The 22,154-nt window shown below is 40.9% G+C and overlaps 1 protein-coding gene and 2 pseudogenes across 5 annotated transcripts in view; all 3 read right to left on the bottom strand.

Annotated features, from left to right (window-relative positions):
* LOC111337035 (uncharacterized) overlaps nucleotides 1–22,154 on the bottom strand; it is a 50,278-nt gene that overhangs the window by 13,699 nt on the left and 14,425 nt on the right. For 3 of the 5 annotated variants that reach the window (XM_088728258.1, XM_088728256.1, XM_088728257.1), the window contains 7 exons: nucleotides 8,721–10,155; nucleotides 7,068–7,344; nucleotides 6,439–6,472; nucleotides 5,191–5,250; nucleotides 4,832–4,891; nucleotides 3,607–3,882; nucleotides 2,187–3,394 (listed from right to left, as the gene is read on the bottom strand). In XM_088728258.1, coding sequence (XP_088584384.1) covers nucleotides 3,348–3,394; nucleotides 3,607–3,882; nucleotides 4,832–4,891; nucleotides 5,191–5,250; nucleotides 6,439–6,472; nucleotides 7,068–7,344; nucleotides 8,721–10,155 — 2,189 coding nt within the window. In that variant the 3' untranslated portion in view covers nucleotides 2,187–3,347. Of the gene's footprint in view, nucleotides 1–2,186; nucleotides 3,400–3,606; nucleotides 3,883–4,831; nucleotides 4,892–5,190; nucleotides 5,251–6,438; nucleotides 6,473–7,067; nucleotides 7,345–8,720; nucleotides 10,156–22,154 lie in introns of those variants that run through there. The other 2 variants (XM_088728261.1, XM_088728259.1) reach the window with 2 other exon arrangements.
* On the bottom strand, nucleotides 16,113–17,046 carry LOC148727220 (uncharacterized; annotated as a pseudogene).
* LOC148727221 (uncharacterized) lies at nucleotides 18,553–19,725 on the bottom strand (annotated as a pseudogene).

Genomic DNA, 22,154 nt, shown 5'->3' on the forward strand with positions numbered 1-22,154 from the left:
GCCTGTTTCTTCGTGGACGTGGTGCCTGGTTTGATGCAGCGTTGAATGACAGGGTGTAGCTGTACCCACTTTTTTTGAGAGCTTCTTGATAAATAGGTTTAGCACTATCGAAGCATTCCCTGTCGGACGATATCTCGGAGAGCCTCCTATTGATTGATTCAGGGATGTTGCGCAGAATGGATGGTGGGTGGTTAGATTTTTTATGCACGTACAGGGGGATGTTGCCTTCCTTAGTAAAAGGGTAATACTTCCCACTTGAGAGGTCAAGCGTGACGTCTAGAAAATTGGTTTTGGTGATGTTAGCCTCGACTGTGATTTTTAAGTCATTGTCGCGGAAGACTTTGCAAAAACCTTTCTTGATATTCTCTATTTCCTGCGGTGTTCCATTGAGGGCAGCCAAACCATCATCCCGGTATAAACCAATATTTTGACCATACTTCTCAGTAAGAATCGATAAGAGAAAGCATCCAACCAGCTCACACGTTTCCGCTCCATCGAAGGACCCCATGGTAACATCAAAGAGGTTGCTGGCAGATTTTTTCTCCCATGGGCAATCATCGTTAAATAGCAGAGATCGTTTTGCATGCAAGATAATTTCACGCTCATGGCTGTTGATTGAGCAGTACTTAGAGGCAAAATCTAGTGCTTTGGAAAGCAACTTCTCAGTGATGGAGGGGTAGAATTCACAAACGTCGAAACAGATGAATGAAAGAGAGCTCTTGTCTTCTAAACTATTAAACCATTTGAGAACACTTGAGGTGTTTTTCCACTGGTTTACTTTACTGCTGGTGATGATAGCGTTGTTAATTTCATCGAGGAGATGCTTACTGATTTTCCCAATTTCAGGCTTAGAAGGGTTTATTAAGCGGCATGATGGATTGTCTTGAAAATTGGGCTTATGGTCTTTCAACGTGATGAATGCATCTTCCTTAGCCAATTTCTCAATGCGGTCGTCTAACTTGAGTCGCTCAGCAATTTTGGCAGACTGGGAGTCTAACTTGTCAACAAGATGATCGCTTGACTTTTTGTAGGTTTTGGTAATGTTCTCTTGAAGCAATTTGTCGTATGAGGAAGGATTCATGGTATAGAAATTATTGGTTTTATCGGCGGAAATGAGGAGGGTGTGTGGCTTCTTAATCTTGTTCTTAATGTCGCTATGTAGCTTACTTTGAAAACTGCATCTGGTGTCCTTGAATTTTATGTTCTGGATAAGCTGGGTCATGGCATCTTCAAAAGGTAGCAACTCGTTTAAACCATTTGCATACTTGGTAAAGAAAATTGAGCACATATTTTCATAAGTGTTATTCCAGTAACATATTTTGATGTTTTGTCTTTAAACTTTTACCCTTCTGTTATCTCTTTAGCCTTTATTTTTGGTACCTAAAAGCCTCTTTTTATCCAAAAGGAGAAATGTCATTTTTGTGAATTGAAAGTATTTTATAGATATCATGTTTGGCTGACTTTTTAGACATGTTTTATTATTAAAACATGTGCCAGCAGTGCAAATTTATAAAAATTATTCTAGCTGTGTGAACAGAATTTTCAGGAATAAATGTTGTAGTCAAGTAACTTTATATAATCATGTATATAGTTTTATTTAATGATTCTTCCAGTCATATTAACAGCTTGAAAATCACAGCTTAGTCCCTGTACTTAAAATTTTTAAGTTGGGAATAATTAGATCTGAAGAATTTAGGCTACTAAATGCATTCATTTGATTAGGGTCTACGATTATTTTGCAGCCCATTGGGCCTTCAATTAAGGTGGGTTTGAATAATTATTTTAGCCCTTATTCAAAAGTTGTCACTCATAAGGTAGGGTAAGTGTGACTGTGTGTGTGCCCCTTGATCTGTGATTGAAATTTTTAAACCACTCAGGTGGGGGCACTCCCATGCATATATAAGGTATGTAGGCTGTAAAGGGTGGGGTTTTTGAGCAGTTAAGTATGGAATAGGGTACAGAATTCAGGAAATTTTGGTCTACTATAGGGTATGATTTACCATAATTACTAGCAACTGAATATGAAAGAAATAAAATTCCTGAAGACTAGCGCATCTTAGCAAGAAGAGGGCTGGAATTTGAACTCTAGACTAGGGTCACAAATTGTAGCCAACCATGGTCTGGTTTATGGTATCCAGAGTACACCCTTTAGGGATACCCACCCCAACATTACAGAGTAGGCGTGCCATAATAATGCAAGGTGTTTATTTAATTTCAAACACTCAAATTTATTAAATCCGATATGTCTGATGTTTTACAAACTTTTTTTGGCTGACAAATACTAAATTTTGGCTGGTCTTCCACAAAAGTCTGGCTGAGGCCCTGACACAGAAGCTAGTATAACAGAGAATTATACTAACCACATCACGTGTCACAATGTTTTTAGTTCATTTCTAATACAGTCTATTAAAAAGCTAGAGCCCTTGATTGAGGGTAGTATAGGGGATTCTTTTGCATGGTTCACATTCCGAAAAATAACCAATCACCGATCGAAGGCATCAAAATTTCATTTTCCCGAGTCACAAAAAAAAAAATCAAAATCTCACAGTCAGAGGTCATGTCACGTCCCACGCGAATATGAAATCTGCTGATCACGCATCACAAGAATACCCTCTGTGCGATCTCCTTTCTTATTTCTTAACTAAAGTACTGCTCTAATGAAGGTGGGTCAACACCAAAGAAAGTAGAGGTCGTTGACCCATATGTACATGAGTGGGCATTTCTCAACAAAGCACAAACTATGTACATTTTTCCCACGGCACCAAGTCCAACTTTAAGATTTCTTTTAAAATCCAAAAAAGAAAAGTATTCTAAAATGTCACCAAAAACCCACTCTACTGCAGTTCTTACTGTACTCATCGACAAATTGAACAGTTGCTGCTGTGCTGTTAAGGCAGCACCTTTAAATGGTCCCTGTAGATGGACTCTTAATGGGTATGCAGGGTCGCCATATAAACAAAGAGGTTGGCCAGTTGGAGCTATACAGTGTGTTTCCAACATTGGCAGCAAGCCAGACACGGCTAGCATACCACTATCATGTCTCCTACCTTAGACAGGACCAAAAAGGTTTACAATGAGGCAATTAGGTGCAACGACACTTTGAAATTTAATGGCGTGAAGTCGCTTGTGTCCTTTAAATAACACCCTTTGATGTTCACCAGGCCTAGCAACTGGTCGCACGGTTCCATCGATAAATCCCCAGCAGTTATCAAGAGCGGCTCCTTTCCAGTAGATCGACTGAGAAATATCTACCAGATTAGCCTGAAACAGCCATGGTTGGTTTAGACTCGACAACTAGTTTCCAAAGTGGGCATAAAGGAAACCCATCGTTTCGGACACCACCATACTTAACTGCGGGACAGGTCTTCCAAACCGTGGAACAAGGTCTTCTTACCTACACTGATACGCAAATCGACGTAAAAGCAGACATAAAGCCTTATCACTGTTCACTGTTGATAGAGGCATCCACTCAATACAAGTTCGGGTTACAGTAAATATGGGGAGACAAAGCAGGGTCTTTGGCTGGTATCCATTTTACATGAGCATATAACATATAACAGTTTATTACAACATTTCTACTTAATTGATATTAATGACAGTAATTACCTTTATTTAGACAAATTCTTTCTGCCAAGTCTTTGCGTTGCACAAATCTGTGCAGTAATGCGTCATTCAAAGCTTGGTAAGTTGCGTCACAACCTTTCGTCTGTTTCCATTTCAATAACATTTGGTATGCTCTCTCAGCAAGCTTGTCAGGTTGTTGTTTCAGATTCTGTATTTCTGGCTTCGTAACTCCCAGGCGACGCCCAAGCACCATCCAATCTTCACCAATTTCGTAGCCTAATTCTTCCAATTCATCTTCTTTTGGTTTACCTTTCTTTACTTCAAAAGGGAGAGAACACTACCATTACCAAGGTTGTCATCTCCATCTTAATCTAACTTAATCCTGAGGTCACAGTGAATCACAAAAGATGTTATGTAAATTGAAATAGTATGGGATCTATAAATGCTAAGTAGTACAATTCTGTATATTTTTCATTCCTTAATATCACCTTAGTTTTAAGGTTACGGTTACAGTTGGTAAGTGTTGGTAAGTGTTGTCCAATTTTACCACGAAAAAATTACATGGTGGGCTTTGCTTAACTACAAAAGAAATAGTTTTTAAAATGCCACTACTGTTACCATGGTTTCGTAAACAACTTAAACTGATCCAGTTACGAAAAACAAACAACAGTCCAACATAATTGAGTTCTGCCAATAAGTGTTCAGGACCAACCCACGCACAAATCATACTTAGTTTCGAGGGGACTCAGTGCTTGCTTCCTGTTATCGCTATTTTTTTCAAAGTGTGAAATGCAAGATCCTCTCTGAGGCTAGGTAGGTGATTTTACCTACCTCCTACCCCACATCCTTTTGAGGACAAACGAAAATGTTCCCATTCTGCCACAATTCCACCAATGGAAGGAAAAACATAACCCAGGACATAAACGCGTAACCACCACCCATAATCTTCTACTTGACTGCTCTGTGCAAGGACTAAACTCCCTATCAGCTTTTGGTGCAAGTAACATGAGGGTCTATTTGTATCTATAACTTCATTCTGACAAATTCTGATGTTTTTTAAAACAACAATGCTCACCTTCTAAAATATTCAAATCATTTATTTCACACGAAATTCTCTTAAACATAATTTCTGATCATCCCTCTCCTCTTTTATAACATGTTCACAAAACTATGGCAAAGTATCACGTAGGATCATTATCAATGACCTTGAAGTTACTTTTCCAGACGAATGTTTAGTATTTATGAACAAAACGGCTAGCAAATGTACCTTTGGGTTGTTTCAGACGCTTGCCACTGCAGCCAGGTAACATCTGTCTCCTTTTTTTCCCTTAGGAAAAGAAGTTGTCATCCCCATATTAATCTAACTTACACCTGAGGTCACAGTAAATCATAAAAAGTTTTTTAATGTAAATTGAAATAAACTGTCTATTTCTAACAAAATTGTCCAAAAATCAATTTCTGATCATCCCTTCTTCTCTTCTAAAATATGTTTACAAAACTATGGAAAAGTATCATATAGGATCATTAGCAATGACCTAAGAGGTACTTTTCCGGACGAACATTTAGTATTAAGATTAATTTATGAACAACACAACAAACAATAATCAGCCATGTCCACACATGTACCTTCGGGTTGATTGGGACGCTTGTTACTGCACTCGGGTGACATTTTTCTCTTTCTTTTTCCTGAGAACGGAAAAGAGGTTGTCATCTCTTTATTAATCTAACTTACACCTAAGATCACAGTAAGTCTTAGGAAGATCTGTTACTTAAATGGGAAAAAAATCTAAATATGCCTACTGGCATATTATTTACATTTGCCCACCATTAAAAGATTCTTAATTTTTGTATCTAATGGAAGAATATTATCAAGCAAAATTACTTCCCTATCTTGCAGATTTATTTAGTGGAAAATGAAGGCAAAATTCGGATGTCGGCAGTATCAAAAGAAGATAAAAAAAACACTAGACTTAATTAGAGAAATGCTCTTGAAAGAAAGATAAAAGTAGCAAAATTTCAAAATATAATCGCTACAATGACTGTTATATGGGTTCAGCACCTAATAATAAACCATATGACGGAGCGCTGAGTTTTGCGAGGATATTTATATTCCCTGTTATCGCGAAAAAAGAAACTTTTCATTTTTCGACAAATCATAGCCTAAACCTACAAACTTGCTAAAACTTTGTTTTGTGATACATTTGCTTCCTTTCTGTGTCATTTTGTTTGTTTCTTCAGCTCGTGGTTCTTTAAATTCTCATGTACAAACTTCAATTTTCAATTCGATTGGCCCCTTTACCCCATTTCGTCGCCACTTCCTTTTTATCCAGTTCTTTTAAGTGCTTACTTCTCTGTGGATATTGAAGTTTCGGGAAGAGAAGAAGGGTGGCTCGCCACACCTTTGGGCATCCGTTTTGGAATTGCTATGTACCAATTTCAAACCATGCACCACATAGGTTAGTTCGAATGTAATTTTGACGCTTTGCTTTTCTGAATGAAAACATTCTACTCAGCGAGTTTCGTTTTGGGTCATTTTATAAAAAAGCACTTAATGTACATTGTACGCGTGGTAAGCATATTCACCGACAAAGACTTCAGTTTTAGGCCTTTCATTGAACTAGTCTTAAAAGACGCTGACCACTTTGGCGATGGAGGGTTTTCATAGATATAACCCGACAAGTGATTCGCAAACGTCTAAGGAGGAATATGGTCCAGATGTCAACAGCCGATAAAAACATTGTTGCCGTTTGTGAGTGTGACAAAGTAGTGTTCAAAATCAACTAAATAGCATTATAAATTTAGTGAGAGTACTATGGATACTTAAAACAATAATTCCTCAAAACCAAACATCGTCTTTTAAGAAAAAAATCATACCGTTTTTCTCCTTGCATTTAAAGGATACCAAAGCCTAAAAAGTGGAAGAAAATAGTGGCAATATAAAACGTACAATAATTAATAGCAATTAAAAATAGTGAATTAATTTAGATAATTAATAGTGGATATAAAGTTGATTTAAATGTTTCATCGATTAAAAGAAGCCTTAGAGCAAGTGAAGATACAATATGATCTCAAAAGGACAAAGTGCAAAAAATTAACCAGAACAGAGCTAGGAAAAGTTTGATTTGCAAATTGGCTTAAGCGCATGCAACAGTGATATTGAATTGACTGTACTGCCCTTTGTTTAGGACCCTCAAACATCATCATCCAAAATACTACCGCCTAAAGGGGGCAAATTCTTGCGCTAAATCATGGATAAAATGTCATAAAAATGATAAAAAAAAGGAGTGCACTTTTTCCTTCTTAACTTCCACATCACTTTGGAAAAACCCCCTTACCATACAGCAAACCATGGGCTGGTAAGAGGGGAGATAATTTCAACTGTCTCTGGTGCAGCTTTTTCATCATAATTATGAACTATCTACAAAATGAAAGTTCCATACTCCACTGAGTGACTTTGCTTAAGATCAAATTAACCAACTTTCTTAAACCCAAAATTGGCTGACCTGAGTCCAAGGTTCCAATTTTTCTGCAGAAAGATGAGGAACATCATCAACACAATATTTACAACTTGCGCTAAGACCCAAGCTCCTTAATTTAAGGTAGTGACCACAGTCATCATGGCGACAGCCTTCCTGTCCGTGCCATATGCAAATGTCAGTACCCACGCGACTCTTCTTTGGACAAGGCTCACACAAAGAGCATTGCACATGCAATTCCCACGTAACTGACTGTAGCCAACGACAGGTGATGCTAAGTTCAGACTTGCAGTGTTCCAGATGACTGAAAAAGAACAAAACCAGCAGAATGAACATAAACAACGCGAATGACGTAAGTATAGTAATTGGTATGGAAAATATAAGTGAAGTTAGTCAACTTTACTGGAAAATTGTTACCTGGAGGGGCCTCCTATCTAAAATAAACTAGGAGTCTTTCCCTAAGTGACAAATTCTGGCGTAATTATCCTTTGTATACTGTGTGTGATTATCCAGTGACTTGCTCTAATGATTGAACGCACTACTGGTGGTTTGAAGATCGGCAACAGCAATAAAAGCGTAGAAGTCAATAACTAAATAAACTTCGCCATCTTATGATCATTCAGCTTGCATGTAGTCAAAGAAACAATGCTTTGAGAACTCACCAATTTACAAATTTAAAACCCAAAGTAAGCTTCCTTCGCTTTGAAATAAAGCTCATTTTGATTTTAAGAGTTGTACGTTACAGCCGAAAAACACGGCAGCAAGAAATGCTGTTTGGCACTCAAGAGGATGCCTATTCTTCTAATTATTCCTCTTCGGAGGGTTAAGCATTTAAGGTTACCGTGCACCTCCAGGGATGTCTCGCGTGCAAGCGATGTAGCGCGTCCGGTTTAAACTGTAGATATCTAAACCCCTATTTCAAATTAAAGCTTGTAGGACTGACTATCAGACTATACCAAAACTTTTGAAAACAAAATTAACTGTCGAATTTTTCACGACTTCTAAATACGAGCGCCCGAATCACCTTTTAAGAGCTACAAGTCAAAAGGAATTTGTTCGATTGCTCTCAAATTTTGACAGTAGCTAGTTTTACATATAAACAACAAAAACGTCTCTCCGAATTTTTTATTTCTAAGTACTTTTTTTTCAAGAGCGATTTTTGTACGATCACTCCACACTTTTTTAATACTATTTCAAAAATGTTCTGTAACTTTTCACTGAAATTGAATGTGGCAAATTGCAGACGCGTTTTTTAGCGCTTTCGCCCCGGAAACGGAGGAACACATGAAATAAGCGAAAAACAAAATTCGCTTTCACATGTAACGTTCAAAAGGTGATTCAGGCGCTCGCATTTAGGAGTCGTGAAAAATTCGACAATTCATTTTTTTTCCAAATTTTTGGTATAGTCTGATAGCCAGTCCTATAAACTTTAATTTGATACCGCGGTTTAGATATCTACAGTTTAAACCGGACGCGCTACATCGCTTGCACGCGAGACACCCTTGAAGGTCCACGGTAACCTTAAGGAACCCCGTCGATTCAGAAGCAAAATTCTGCCTTATCCTCATTTGTGATATGAAAACTTTTATCTGATTTCTTAAAATATAGTGAGTCTACTTACTACTACTAAACCCCTTCTCACTGAGCTACGAAAAAGAACTAGGGACAACTACTACTTGCCTTAATAATTCTTCACAAAGACTTTGCTCTTTCTCTGCGTCAGAGTCACGCCTTGTCCAAATTGCCAACTTGATCACAGTTCTGTGGCACTTTAATATGAGGTGGTAATCCTCGCTGACTTGAAATCGGGCGGCGTTTGCATAAAACGCGGGGGCTTTGCAGTGGGGATAGAACTTTGAGGCCCAATGCCAAAAAAGTACACCTAATCTACAAAACAGTCCACTCGGAATGTACTTAGTGTTAAATTTGAGAAACACTGGTAAAGGACCATTTTGAACTTTTGGTCCTCTTGTATCCTTTATTGGTGATCTCAGCATAAATGGTACAAAGTAAGGGTACTCTTTCCCATTGCAGTTCTTAGAGTCGCAAATAACAAGAAACTTTTCCATGATGTGAATCAGCGAGTCCCTGATACCTTCCAATTCCAGATGTTTAAATGCTCGATTTAGCAACTGCTGTGAAAGCAGCCCTCTTCTTTTAAGGAATTCGTAATCTTTCTGAATACTGGGGTCGTTTTTCCACGGTGGACTCACTGTAATTATCATACTAAGTACTCGGATTAACCACTCTGGATCCAGAACGACTAAACCATCTGGCTTTTCAGGGTGGTCTTGGTAGATCACACTTCCACGGGCTTGCAAAAAGTGTAGCAATTCTTCAACATCATCCGTGTTATTAATCTGGCAAATGCCTTCAGCAATGTCTTCTTTAAAACTCTTTTTACACACATAACGAACCTGTCTATCTGTTACCATTTGGTGAATTTTTTCCTCAACACGGAGCCACTGCAGAGGGATTTCATTGTTGATATGTGGCATCCTTTCACACAAATCCAATAATTCCTTACGCAGTGAAACAATTTGTCGGTCGTTATCCCTGTTTGGATTTGAATTATCTATGAAGAACGATTCTTTTGAAATGTGTTCTACAGTTGCGCGAGAAGCCTTGTTGCAAATGGTTTTGAACACGAAATCCATCTTTTCCCGAGGATTCGTTACACCATCGGCATGTGTACCCACAAGAACAACAGGAGGTAACGAGGCAAGGGGTGCGTCACTGGGCAAATTACCCCTCAAGCTTTCTGACTTTTTTTTAACCTTTGGACTTGACAAAGAATGCACCAGATCTAACCACCTCATCATGTGATCAAGATTTGTGTCCTCGTCATGAGGTGACTCAACCACTTTCTCATCGTTATGAGTCCTAACCCGACATTGAGCAGGAGTGCATAATTCCTGGGTAAGATCTGATACTAGAACATATAGGTCTTCTTGCAATAAGAAAATAGGATGAATGGCATGATAAACTGCCTGGCCTGCGAAATCCCAGACCATAGGCCATATTTTCTTAGTTCCCTCGAGGCCACGCTCCACGAGAAAGAGTACTTCGTCAGGTATTTCTTCTAGTTTTTGTTCCTTTTTGACATCCTGGGTACCTAATATCGAAATTTTGTTTTGTTAATTTTTTTGCTTTGGTTAAAAACACTCTCCCCTGCGTACACAGCACACAGTAGCAGATCACTTAGGAATAACTATTTTCCATAATCTTCACTCAGGAGTTATTGTTTAAAACATGTGTTAACACTAGTTAATGAATATCATCCAGTGGATAAGCGCTAAATATAAACTAAAACTTCGCAACCCACCCTGATTTGCACTTAGTGTATAATAGTTTTGGCACCAGAGCGTTGTCCCAGGGAGTCTGAGGACTAATTCCCCCCTTTTTATTTAAAGACGCGACGAATTCAATCCTGAACATAACGGTCAACCGGAGATCATATAAAGATGTACAAGATGTATGGATGGCCCTACAATTCGTTGCACTCTCAAATATCAGTTCGTATTTAAAACAATCTGTCCATTTGTTTTTTAGTTTGACTGTTTCCTCTGGCAACTAGTGCAAAAATAAACGGGTCACTATACATCTGTAACCTTCAAAGCTACAGTAACGCTTTTCATCGCAAGCGCGAATCACACCCGAGCGCGAATGTCACCCACTCCTTGTAGAAATATGCGTAACAAAGCATTAAAAAGCGCTGTATCCCAGAAGGGGGATTTCTACAATTGCGTGATTTGACGACAGTTTATAGGCGGAAAATGCACGGGCGTAATGCACCCAAAAAGATCTCTTGGGTAGAGACTGTACACGAGTAGTCTGTTCATTAAAATGGGACGTTTTCCGCAAATCTGAAAAGGCGGGCCTATCCGTGCATTGCCAATGTTTTATTTTACGCAGGCTTGCCCACTGTAATGCCCCACACCGATCTGCATAAAATAACTAGAGAAAGAAAATTCTTTTTTAGTAGAATACAATGAACTTAAATAAAATTTCTGGAATTTCAAAGTAGCTTGGGTCTGTAAAGAACAGAGCTGGCGTTAGGAAGCATCTGTAGTCTCGTAAAGCACGCTGATGTGCCGCGACAGAACTTTCGCGTTGGAATAGTGTGATAGTGTCGCTCTGATATTATGATTTGTACAAATTTTTGACAGTTACGCCAGTTTGACTATGTTTTCTATAATTCCCTTTTGTTTTTTTCTGTTTTTGTGTGGCTTACACAAAGTGTGTAGCCACATTATGGCACGACTGGAGTTACTTATTCCGTCATTTGTCCACGAGAGTACATATAAATGTTGTGCCGCGTAGCACTATGAACAGCAAAAATGATGGAACAGAGAATTAACTGAGAGGCAGTGCTAAGTGAAACCCCTGAAAAACCAACTGGGGGTTAGCCCTAGTAAAGGGTATCAGGGAACCACACGAGGTAAAGAAAAAAACTCCAATGACCTCGGTGGGAATCGAACGCACGACCTCCGGATTGGACCTATTGTTGCTCTGTCGACTAAGTTACGAGGTCGGACAGAGAAAGTTGGGGTCGATAAAGGTGGTAAATCGCGGTGAAGAGAAAGTATGGTTAAATATAAATATTGTGCCTCGTAGCACCATGAACACAAATAGTGGAACAGAGAATTAACTCTGAAGCGTGAATTAAAGTGCTACGTGAAACCCATGAAAAACCAAGTATATCGTATACTGTTTACGTGTGAGAATATATATATCTTATTAGATGTTTTGTTGTGTAGTATCACTGAGTATTTTAACGAGTTGTACCGTATTTTGACGAGGCCGTAGGGCGAGTCAAAATACAAATAACGAGTAAAAATACTCTGTGATACTACACACAAAAACGTCTCATAAATTATTCACTATCCAACACGCTAAACTTTTAATCCAGTCCGGGCGAATCTCGCGGATATTTATTTACGGAGAGTGCGTGACAGAAGTATGCGAAACGGAACGGAATTGGCTCGTTGTCGTAATGCTAATTCTATTTTCTTCAATAAATGAAGACATTTCCAGGTCGTCTAGCTGTTTTTCTTCGTTTGATTCATTTAATAAACTTGGATGCATATTTGCCAGCCATTTTGCCTCTTCATCATCGGAAATATGAGTCAAATTGTCCGCCACTCTTTTTTTCGTAACTACAATTCAACTCTTCGCTTGCGCGATGCGAGAAAACCTGTTTAACGGGTGCTCTAGAGTACAAATACCGCGTGATATTTGTACTTGTCTATGGCGTTATTTGTACTCTACGAAGTGTAGTTGGATAATAAAGATTGTTACTGCTTACTAAAGAAAAACCTCGAGCGACAAAAGAACTAAGAAAGGTTAAATAGTTCTGAAGTATGGCACCTCTGTATGGTCCTGTATGCCAGGGAGTCTCTGATGTATCGAGTATTGAAGAGCGGGATCCATTAAAACTCGAGCACCCGTGTTTGGTTATTATTAGTGACCCGTGTGGTGACTGAACGCAAGTAAAAGTTGCAGACTGCTTAATGTAGCAAGTAGAAAGATTGCAATAAATTGAAAATTTTGACTTGTTTGACTGTCTTGTTGATGCTACTATGAAGAACTGAACAAAAAACCACACGAGAGTGCCTTCATTTAGTCACTCAGATCACGTGACTTACCATTTATTCAGTGACGTCGCAGTAGCGGTATCGATATCGAAATCGAAGAAAAAAGTAAATATCGCAATCGGTATCGTATCGATTCAAAAAAGCCGTATCGACCCATCCTTAGTATTCCAAATAAACTGCCTTATTATGCACTTGGTGCATCACGAGATGCTGTTAGTATTTCATATATGTACCATCAAGTCTCGCACGCTAATACTCTTTACAACGGCTAAGGCTGGTCAAAAAACGACATCTAAGTTTAATGTTAACTAGTGGCCTGTTCAAATCATTGATAAAACAAGTTTTATTCAATAACTACGTAATCATTTCAATAGTATTAGTTGGCATTAATCCGATGCGAGATGAATGCGCAAGAGAAACAAAACGAACGCTTTTTGTCGATCAGTCACGTTACAAATATTGGCTGTCACTTAGTGTTCTTTCAAGATAACGGAACTTTTTCCATTGGTGAAGGCGAAGAAAATCTCAAGCGATTTTATTAAGTTTTTTGCATATTTGGCCAACTATGAAAACGTTTCATGTAAATCAAGTGTTGCACGAATGACAGATGACCAGGAGATAACGATCTGGACGTGAAGTTGAACTAGCGATGAATAAATTATAGTCTGCGGTAGCGATTCGTAAAAGCGTTTTCAATAAAGCATAAACTTGTACTGGAAAAAAATATTTTCAGGAAAAGGATCTTTTATAACTGTTCGCGAAATTAAATATCGCCAACACTTCTAATGAATATTTCGTGAGGAAATAAAGTTTTGACCACCTAGACAGCGCGTCGCCAAGTGTTTATTTATTATTATTTAAATTGCTAGAATTTACGTCTTGTTTTCACAAGTGAATAAGGTAAAAACCATTCGGACCACAAATTACGCCCTTTTAGCGGGCTACACAATACTACTACACAACTCATGTAGGAAAACTTGTACTTTATCAAAATCATCACAATCTTGCTTTTATTTTTCCCGACATATCAGTTTACTGTTAAGTACTGATATCGAACAAAAAATACTTCAGAGGAGAGTTTCTGTTCAGTATCATGAAAAAAAATTGTATTATGAAGTGCTCGTGGTAGTAAAAGTAATCTAATTAATCATAACTGATAATTAAATAAATTAATTGCATTTATTGCAAATCATCATTCTAGTGAATTTCATCATGCTAATTAATTATGCTAATTATGTCCGGTCAAATTGATGAGATGTCCGACCAAAATGAAGATTTGAAAGGACATATGTCCTGCTAATGGAGAACAATTATTTCCAGTACTGTACATGTGTATCAGGCCTTTATTTGGTAGACTACGACTCATTTTCAGTTACTTGTTTGGTTTTGGTTAATTAACACCCAAGTCGCAAATGGAGGTCAGGTGCTCAAAGGCCCCCGGTGGCTGCAACCGCAGTCACACTCAAGGCACTAGAACCCCTGACTGGACTGCCCAACCGGCAACCCAGCCACGAGCTCCCCGCGCCGAGCCCTGACAAGCACCCGTCAAACTAGAGCCGAAAGGCTTAGTGAAAAGGAAAAAAAAGGAGACAAATAAGATAGAAAAATAATTTTCTGTACAAATATAACCAACTAAAAACCCCTAAACAAAAGCAAAATGGGAAGGGAGGGAGGGAACACCAAAAAGCTATCCTTACGGACTACAACCCCACGCTATCGTACAGCCAACACAATGGAAGCACATGGGAGAACCAGCACATGCACAGATAGAGGTAACCGCTGGACATGACCCGCCCCTGGCCACGATGTTGCTACAACGCTACGGAACGCACACAAACGCCTGGCAAACGCTAACCGAGAGCTAATACGCTAACATTACGCCAACCAAACGCAACAGAACAGATTTGCTCCTAGTCGTTAACTATGTTAAATTCCATTTAGCAATATTTAACGCCCAAGTCGCAAATGGAAGTCAGGCGCTCAAGGGGCCCGGGGACTGCAACCGCAGTCGCACCCAAGGCACAAGAACACCTGACTGGCCTGCCCAACCCGCAACCCAGGCACGGGCAAACCGCGCCAAGCCGAAGAGATCTCCGGGTTGGAACCAACCTGGAGCAACTAGGGGGGCTCGGAGCCCATAAACCACACCTCCCGAGAGCCCCAACCTGAGGTACCTGTACCCCCACCCCCAGTGGTCCCCAGAGTATGTCAAATACCTGCTAAGCCACCACCTGGTCGGAAACGCGGAAATGGAATCAACTGGTGTTCTGATATAGATCTGGTATGCATCACTAGACCAACGCCCGAGTCTTAATTAAGGTGGCTGGTACTAGTTTCCTCGCGCGAGGAACAGGTCACTTTTGCGTCACGCTCGAGAAAAACGAGCGAAAGAAGCGCGAGATTAAAAGACAAAAATTCAAAAAAAAGATGGCGGCGCGGGGCTTTTTTGTACTTTTGTAAGAAGTTTACCTAACAGCGAGTATTTGATCTGTTGAACGGCCACTGCGTATGCAGGAGACAGAAACGAAGATAAAGAAGACGATTCTCGGAGACATAAAGGTTGCTTCACATTTAAACGAAATATCCAACTGATATGAAATCTTGCGACGGCGGAAAAAGGAGAATTCAAGTGAAGGATAATCTGCCTTAAGTGGATGAAGACTGAAACTTCAAGGAAATTTAATGCAATATAGCCAGAAGTTGTGAGTAGGTCCTTTAAGATAAGCCCGAAAAGCTGTCTTTGACGGATATTGAATGATTTTCTAAGCAGTAAACGTCTGTAAACATTAGATCGTAGGTGCTCGCGCAAACACACGCGATAGTCTGCGGTAGCTATAACAGATCATACGCAAATGACGATCTTATAGAATCCAGATTTTTAGATGCGCGAGAACGCGCGTGGGAATTGCTAAACTCACGAAAGCTTTTGCATGAAAAAAAGTCCGGTGACCCCTTCATTTTATTCTTCCAATATGATAATAACGTTGAAAGCAATCGTCAGAAAAAAAAATAGAAAATTATAAGGAAGGACATTTGCGATGCGTGAAAATTTCCATTTTCTAGATTTTCTGAAATTCTGCTTTGTAGAATTTTTTTTAAATCGTTGTACATTTTCCTTTTCAAGTGCAGAAAGCAAGCACTAAGAAAAATCACGGGGTCACTGAGTAAGTTTTCAAATTATTTGAGCCATAAGCTAAAAAATGCGTCTGAATAATCCTTTGAAAGCATTGTCATGGAAACTGCTGGTGACAAAATGACACCCAATTTTGGATAACCAATGATTATATAATTCAACCTTGTAAAAGTGTCGACAAAAAACAACATGGAGGAGAATGATTCAAGACGAAAGACGAAAAGGTGGGTGGCAATCATGGACGACTGTTAGAACTTTAGCAACAAACCGAAGTGAATGTCAAAGCCTTATGTGCCTTATGGCACAAAGAGATATAGATAGAAAGTGTTAAACTGGCCTTGGTCAGTCTTTTTGTTTTATTCTTTTAAAGTCACAAACCATAAAAAAAATGAAAACTGGTACCAGCCATCTTAAGAGATCTGGAACACCCCGGGCTGCTGCAGTTGTCGCAGCCCCAATACGGAAGCTATGAGCCGAGTAGGAGCCAGAGAAACCTGCCCCATAAAGGATGGCCTGCACCGAGGCGGACAGCTGTTGCCGTGTAAGAGGACGACCATCGCCAAATGTAAACAAAGGCCCTGGAGTGGACCTATGCACTATGGGGCAAACAGACCCCGCACCACACCCCAAGTAAACATCACAACCTACACAAAATGGATCTGTCTTAGAGCACTTTAAAACAAGTGAGATTCACAAGACAGTCTGCTTGCAGGTCGCTGATGGTCATGTGTGCTAGGATGAAATTTGGAATTGACAGTGAACTCCCCGGCCCGTTAAAGCCAAAAAATCCCAATCAACACGCTGCCCGAAACATCATATGGTCTCAGGTGGTCAGGTCCAAAGAGCGCTGAATGACCTTCAAGTGATCTGCTTTGATGGGCAGGCGCCTTGGAGATACTGGACCCTTAACGCACTTTATGCCCTTCAACAAATGCTGCACCCAAAGACAGCTGACCAAAGGATCTGGAAAGCCATAGTTGATGTGGAGGGAGTGTACCACAGAAAGATAGACCTTAATGGGGGAATGGTTCAGGCCGTCCGACAACCAAGACGCAAAGCACATCAGTCTCCTCATCAGCTGGGGGAATGGAGCCATCCTGGTTTGTGCGATCCATCCTTGTGGCAATAGTCTACGAAACGCCGTTGGGCAGAGAGATACGCACAACGAGTAGAGGGTGCAAGCCCCTGGGTCAGGAGGAACTGACACTCCTGCATCAAGGCATCTGGAGTGCTGCCAAAAGGGAAGCCAGAATTTGGGTTGGCATCTGGTTGGCATGAGGCGCAAAACGTCTTAACCACTGCAACTGGAATCAAGAAACAGCATCAGCAATAGAATTGACTTTACCTCAACCTGATGACGCTGTGAATAAAAATGAGTGACGAATAGCCAGCATAACCAGATGACGCAGCAGTACCATGAGGCTCTGGTCACGGGAGGTGCTCGACTTAAGTAACGCCACGACTAACTCATTGTCGTAAAGGAATTCGACCCACTGGAACCCCCACTGAGGTCCCCACACAGAGGCTGCTACCACGATAGGTAAGAGTTCTTTGTATGCTATGAATAATAAGCTTTGAGAAGCTGATCAGGCACCACAAAACCAGTGGGACTTGAAAATAGCTCCAAAGCCCAGAGAACCCTTTGCATCTGAAGAAACCTGGAAGTCGGGAGGAGGGGCCCATGTGGGCACACAGGAAAAATTGAGACAATCCCAGGTCTGGAACAGCTCCTGCCACCAAGTTAAATCCAGTCGAAATTCCTGATTAAGCCTGATAGGGTGGTCATCCCGACGGAAGGCACAGAGCAAGTTGATCATCCTTCGAAGAGATATCCTACCCTGTGGGGCAGCCTTGCAGGTATGATAGAGGTGACCGACCAGTGATTCCAAGTCACGATGTTGACAAAAGCGTTTTGCAGACCATTCAGTTAACAATACGATAACCCTATCCCTCTTATCGGCTGGGAGGCGAGCCTAAAGTTTTTCAGAGTCCAGCTCGATCCCTAAAATTGTGGGATGAGCTGCGGGTCCCTCCAGCTTGTTGGGATGAAATGGAAGTCTAACTTTCTCACACACCTGAATGCAGGTTTGGAGGTTGTTCTGGCAGACAGGGGACGAGGGAGGGCCAAGGATAAAAAAATCATCCAAGCAGCGCCTGAGGAAATCAACACCGTAATTATGGACCATGAGTCCACTCAACCAAGTCAGCAATGGCAGTGAAGACAAAGGGCGCTGACCAGAGGCCAAATGGGAGTGTCATGTCCACATAATATTGTCTGCGCCACTTCATACCAAGAAGGGGACGATCAGCTGGATGGACTGCCGCATCCCTATAGGCACTAGAACTGGACTGGAACAAAACAATTGTGCCAAGAGGCCGTTCGTTCTGTTGGCAAGGCAACGCAACCAATTTATTTACACTTTGTACACGGGCACCGACAGGCACTTCTTGCCAATCAGTACTGTCCTTGACTTCCCCAGGGAGAGGGAGACCAGGTGACCAAGATCACCGACGGCGATTTTACAACAGCTTTAGATGACTTTTGCCACCAGAGCGACCAATGGTTACGCTACGTAAGAGGCGCCATAATTAAATTATCCCGTTTGTCAGAACTGAACGTTTCAAGAGGACTTTTGTTATTAGATGTTTGTTCTCTTATTAGTTAGTCAGTAAGTAATTTAGTTAGTTAATTAGTTTTATACTTGCTGAGTTCATATCATTGTAACTAAACACGTTTGTTGTTTAGAGTGCTTAATAAAGACTTTTATTATTATTATCATTATTAGTGCAGTCCTGTTGAGCAGGGAAAGAGGCAGTTGACCTTGGCATCTCCCCTTCACAGTTGCTGCACTTGTGACGGAATCTGCACCTGCCAAATTGCCACCGGCATATCCCTTCGTTCCAGGAGTGGCAAAATGGCGTTCGGGCGTCTTGGGTGCCTATGGTAGACTGAAAAAACCCACGCTGAAAGGACGGTGAAGATTGCCCTGCAGATGGGGCTGGTGACCGATGGTGAAAATTAGAGAGGTCCGAGTTCATCTTGGACCAATTGTTCAGGCCTGATGCAGCCGCATCCTTTCTGAAGGCTAGATCGTAATCCAGCCATGCCAAACCTGAAAATTGCCTTGCTGTTTTGTATGAGCAGTTTCTACTTTGTAAGATCTATCCACTGCTGTGGATGAGACGTACACATCACCAGCTGAAAGATCGCAAAAGCCTCTGTCCACGTCAAAATATCCTTTATCTCCACCTGGCGGTGCTTAGAACTGGATACCACCAGTTTACCCTCCAGAAAGGTCTGAGGTTCTTGTTCCTCTGCCCGCAGATTGGCAGTGAACAGATCTGCCAGCTCTACAAACTGGCCCTCTACAATTTTTCGAACCAATTTAGCTGGGATTGGTGCATGATCCAGGCCAACAATAAACGCTTTTTCGGCCATCGGAAGTGAAGCTAAACAAAGTAGGCTTGGCTTACTACTGAGGACACTGGTAGAGGTAATCCGTGAGGCAATGGGAGCAACGAAGCGGGTCGAGCTCCAGACCGAGAGGGCTGACACAGGAGTAAAAGTTGTTACAAAAGAAGGCAAAGCAAACATACCTGACGAAGGCACTGAAGCCCCAGACATATGGTTAGCACTGCTTGAAGCAACAGTTGATACGGAAGAGCCTGTGGGAGTACCGCTGATGGATGAACCAGGAATGGAGACCTATAATGGCAAAGGGGCATTCCCCTGAGTTGAGGAAATGATAGTTGGCAGCGTGCTTCCCAGTGTGTTGGCAACAGCCTCCACAATTGCCCTCATGTACAGAGGCACCATGGAGCCATAGGGTACAGCTGTAGCCCCTGTCGGTGCAGTAGAAGACAGAGGCGCTTCCTCCCAAAAATGCCTGGTGAACAAACTGTTGTTAGTTGACCTCAACGGATACGGCATGATGTACATACACAGTCAGCCTGGTCCAACAACCAAAAACAGGACAAAGAGGAAAAAGAACACAACTAAGGATGAAAGACTGTGTCCTCAATCCAAACCGTGGAAAAGTACTGCCGATAACGAGTGGGAGAAATGCCACAAACCTCAAAAACATAAGAGCGACTACGCCATGTGCACCAAACAGCGAACGCCCTGGCAATCCCTTGACAAGCGAATCGAAAGTGAACCACAAGGCGAAGGCGAATGAACCAGCGAAAAACAAAAGGGGGATGAAAAAAACCACGCTCGTCAAATAACCCACCTATTTTTTCTGAACACTAAACAGCCGAAGAAAGGGAAAAAAACACCCAAAAGCTATCCTCACGGACGACAATGCCACGCTGTCATACAGCCAACACAATGCAAGCACATGGGAGAACCAGCACATGTACAGATAGAGGTAACCGCTAGACACAGCCCGTCCCAGGCCACAAACAGCTACAATGTTGCTACAACACTACGGAACGCACACAGAATGAATGTTTTACAGAATAAACAGGACAAGCTCCATGAACTTCTTCCTGCTCGCAACACATGTACCTTTAACCTTAGAAATATGCGGAAATTTAAGCCAGTTTTTAAGACGAACAGGTTTCGTAGTAGTTTTATTACCTTCAATGCTCCCCTAAGCGCCCCCTTCGAATTAGCGCCCCCCTCTCGCCTTGGAAAATTAAATAAGCGCCCCGGGCGCTAACTCGAGCATTTACGGTACATGAAAAATTACACTCCTGATTGGCTGAAAACAGCTAGGCGCCTTTCTCATGTATTACTTGTGCAAAACTCGAGTACAAGGGTAAACTAGGCTCAGCAACAATAGCTCACACCAGAAACCAATCAGATTTACACAAAGTAGGTTGTGCTGATTGATAAACACAGTAACAGACCAAATAAACAAAAGCTTGGATATTTTTATGTATATTGATAAACACTAACAAAATTGCATTCCTGAGTAAGATTTCAGCTGAAGAACAAATTTTGATAGCATGTCAAGTTGACCATTTACATGATGATGTCAAGTTCACCTATTCAATTCATGACTCCTGAAACCTTGAATTTGGGAATCACATTGGCATGAAATTAAGAACACTTTGAAAGCACACTTGAATGATACCATCATGCACTTGCCTGTACATTGGACTCTGCTGTATATAAGTTATATCTCTGATTACTGTTCCAGAAATCTATTATGGTGACACTATGTCTATTAAACATTCTGTTAAATAAAACATCCAGGTCAAATTGTAAATCTTATTGGCTTAAAAATTATCAGCAATGCTAATGTAACGTTACTTTAGAGTACTACTCAACCTATTATTCATCAAAATATTGCTTGTGTTCTGATCTTGGGATGCACCTTTCTTTTTTCCCTAGATTCTTCCATTTGCAACCCCATATGGACCTGACTCAACTCAATTTTTCTGTGTTCTTTACTGAAAATACAGTCCCACAAAGCCCAAATACAATAATTATAGCAACGGTTTAATCTCAACCAACTGAAAATAAAACTTTGTGCCCTAATGGACTGTAGAAACCTACGCTCAGCATTGTGTTACTTAACATTTATGCAATGTCCAAAATTTGTCATAAATTCAAACCAAATGAAGCTCGCAATGGCTTTTAGTGTAGTGACAAAAATTCTTCACCTTGGATAGATACCGAAGTGCGCCGCCAGATCCAAAAAAGGTACGCTGCGTTAAAGCAATACTGGAAAAGTAAAACGCCTGAGCGTAAACAAAAGCTCCGGACGCTAAGCCAGCAAACCAAGATGTTGATACGAGCAAAACATCGATTGTATTTGGCCAAGATCGAGTCTAGTTTTAAAGATAATCCAAAGCTGTTTTGGAGTTACCACAAGACGTCCCTGGGCAACTGATCTGGTGTGCAGACTATAATCTCCTACAAGGGCGAGACAGCTAAAAAAACTGGTAGACAAAGCTGAGCTTTTGAACAAGTACTTCTCCAGTGTCTTTCGACCTGCCTCAGATAAAAACATTACTCAAATTTGCATTTCCCATCTACAACTCTCACAAGTTGATGTGTCTGTTGATGAAGTGCGTCACCAACTGAAAAACCTTGACACCACGAAAGCAAGTAGCACCGACGGAATTTCAGCTCGCCTTCTCACAGAATGCAGTGATCAAATCGCACCACGTCTTTGCGCTATTTTCAATCAGTTGCTTGGTAGCGCCAAACTCCTAAGGGAATGGAAAACTGCTGATGTTGTACCAATCCTCCAAAAAGGACTCCAAGGAACCAGCTGAACACTATCGTCTGATATCCTTGCTACCGATTGCTAGCAAAGTTCTCGAACGCTGTGTTCTCAATCACCTTTATGAACATCTTAAGAGCTTCAAAACTGACCTTCAGCACAGTTTTTTAAAAAATCGATCACGTGTGATCAGTTACTTTCGGTT

Source organism: Stylophora pistillata, chromosome 7 (genome assembly GCF_964205215.1).
Source record: "Stylophora pistillata chromosome 7, jaStyPist1.2, whole genome shotgun sequence".
In the NCBI taxonomy this organism is placed as follows: domain Eukaryota; kingdom Metazoa; phylum Cnidaria; class Anthozoa; order Scleractinia; family Pocilloporidae; genus Stylophora; species Stylophora pistillata.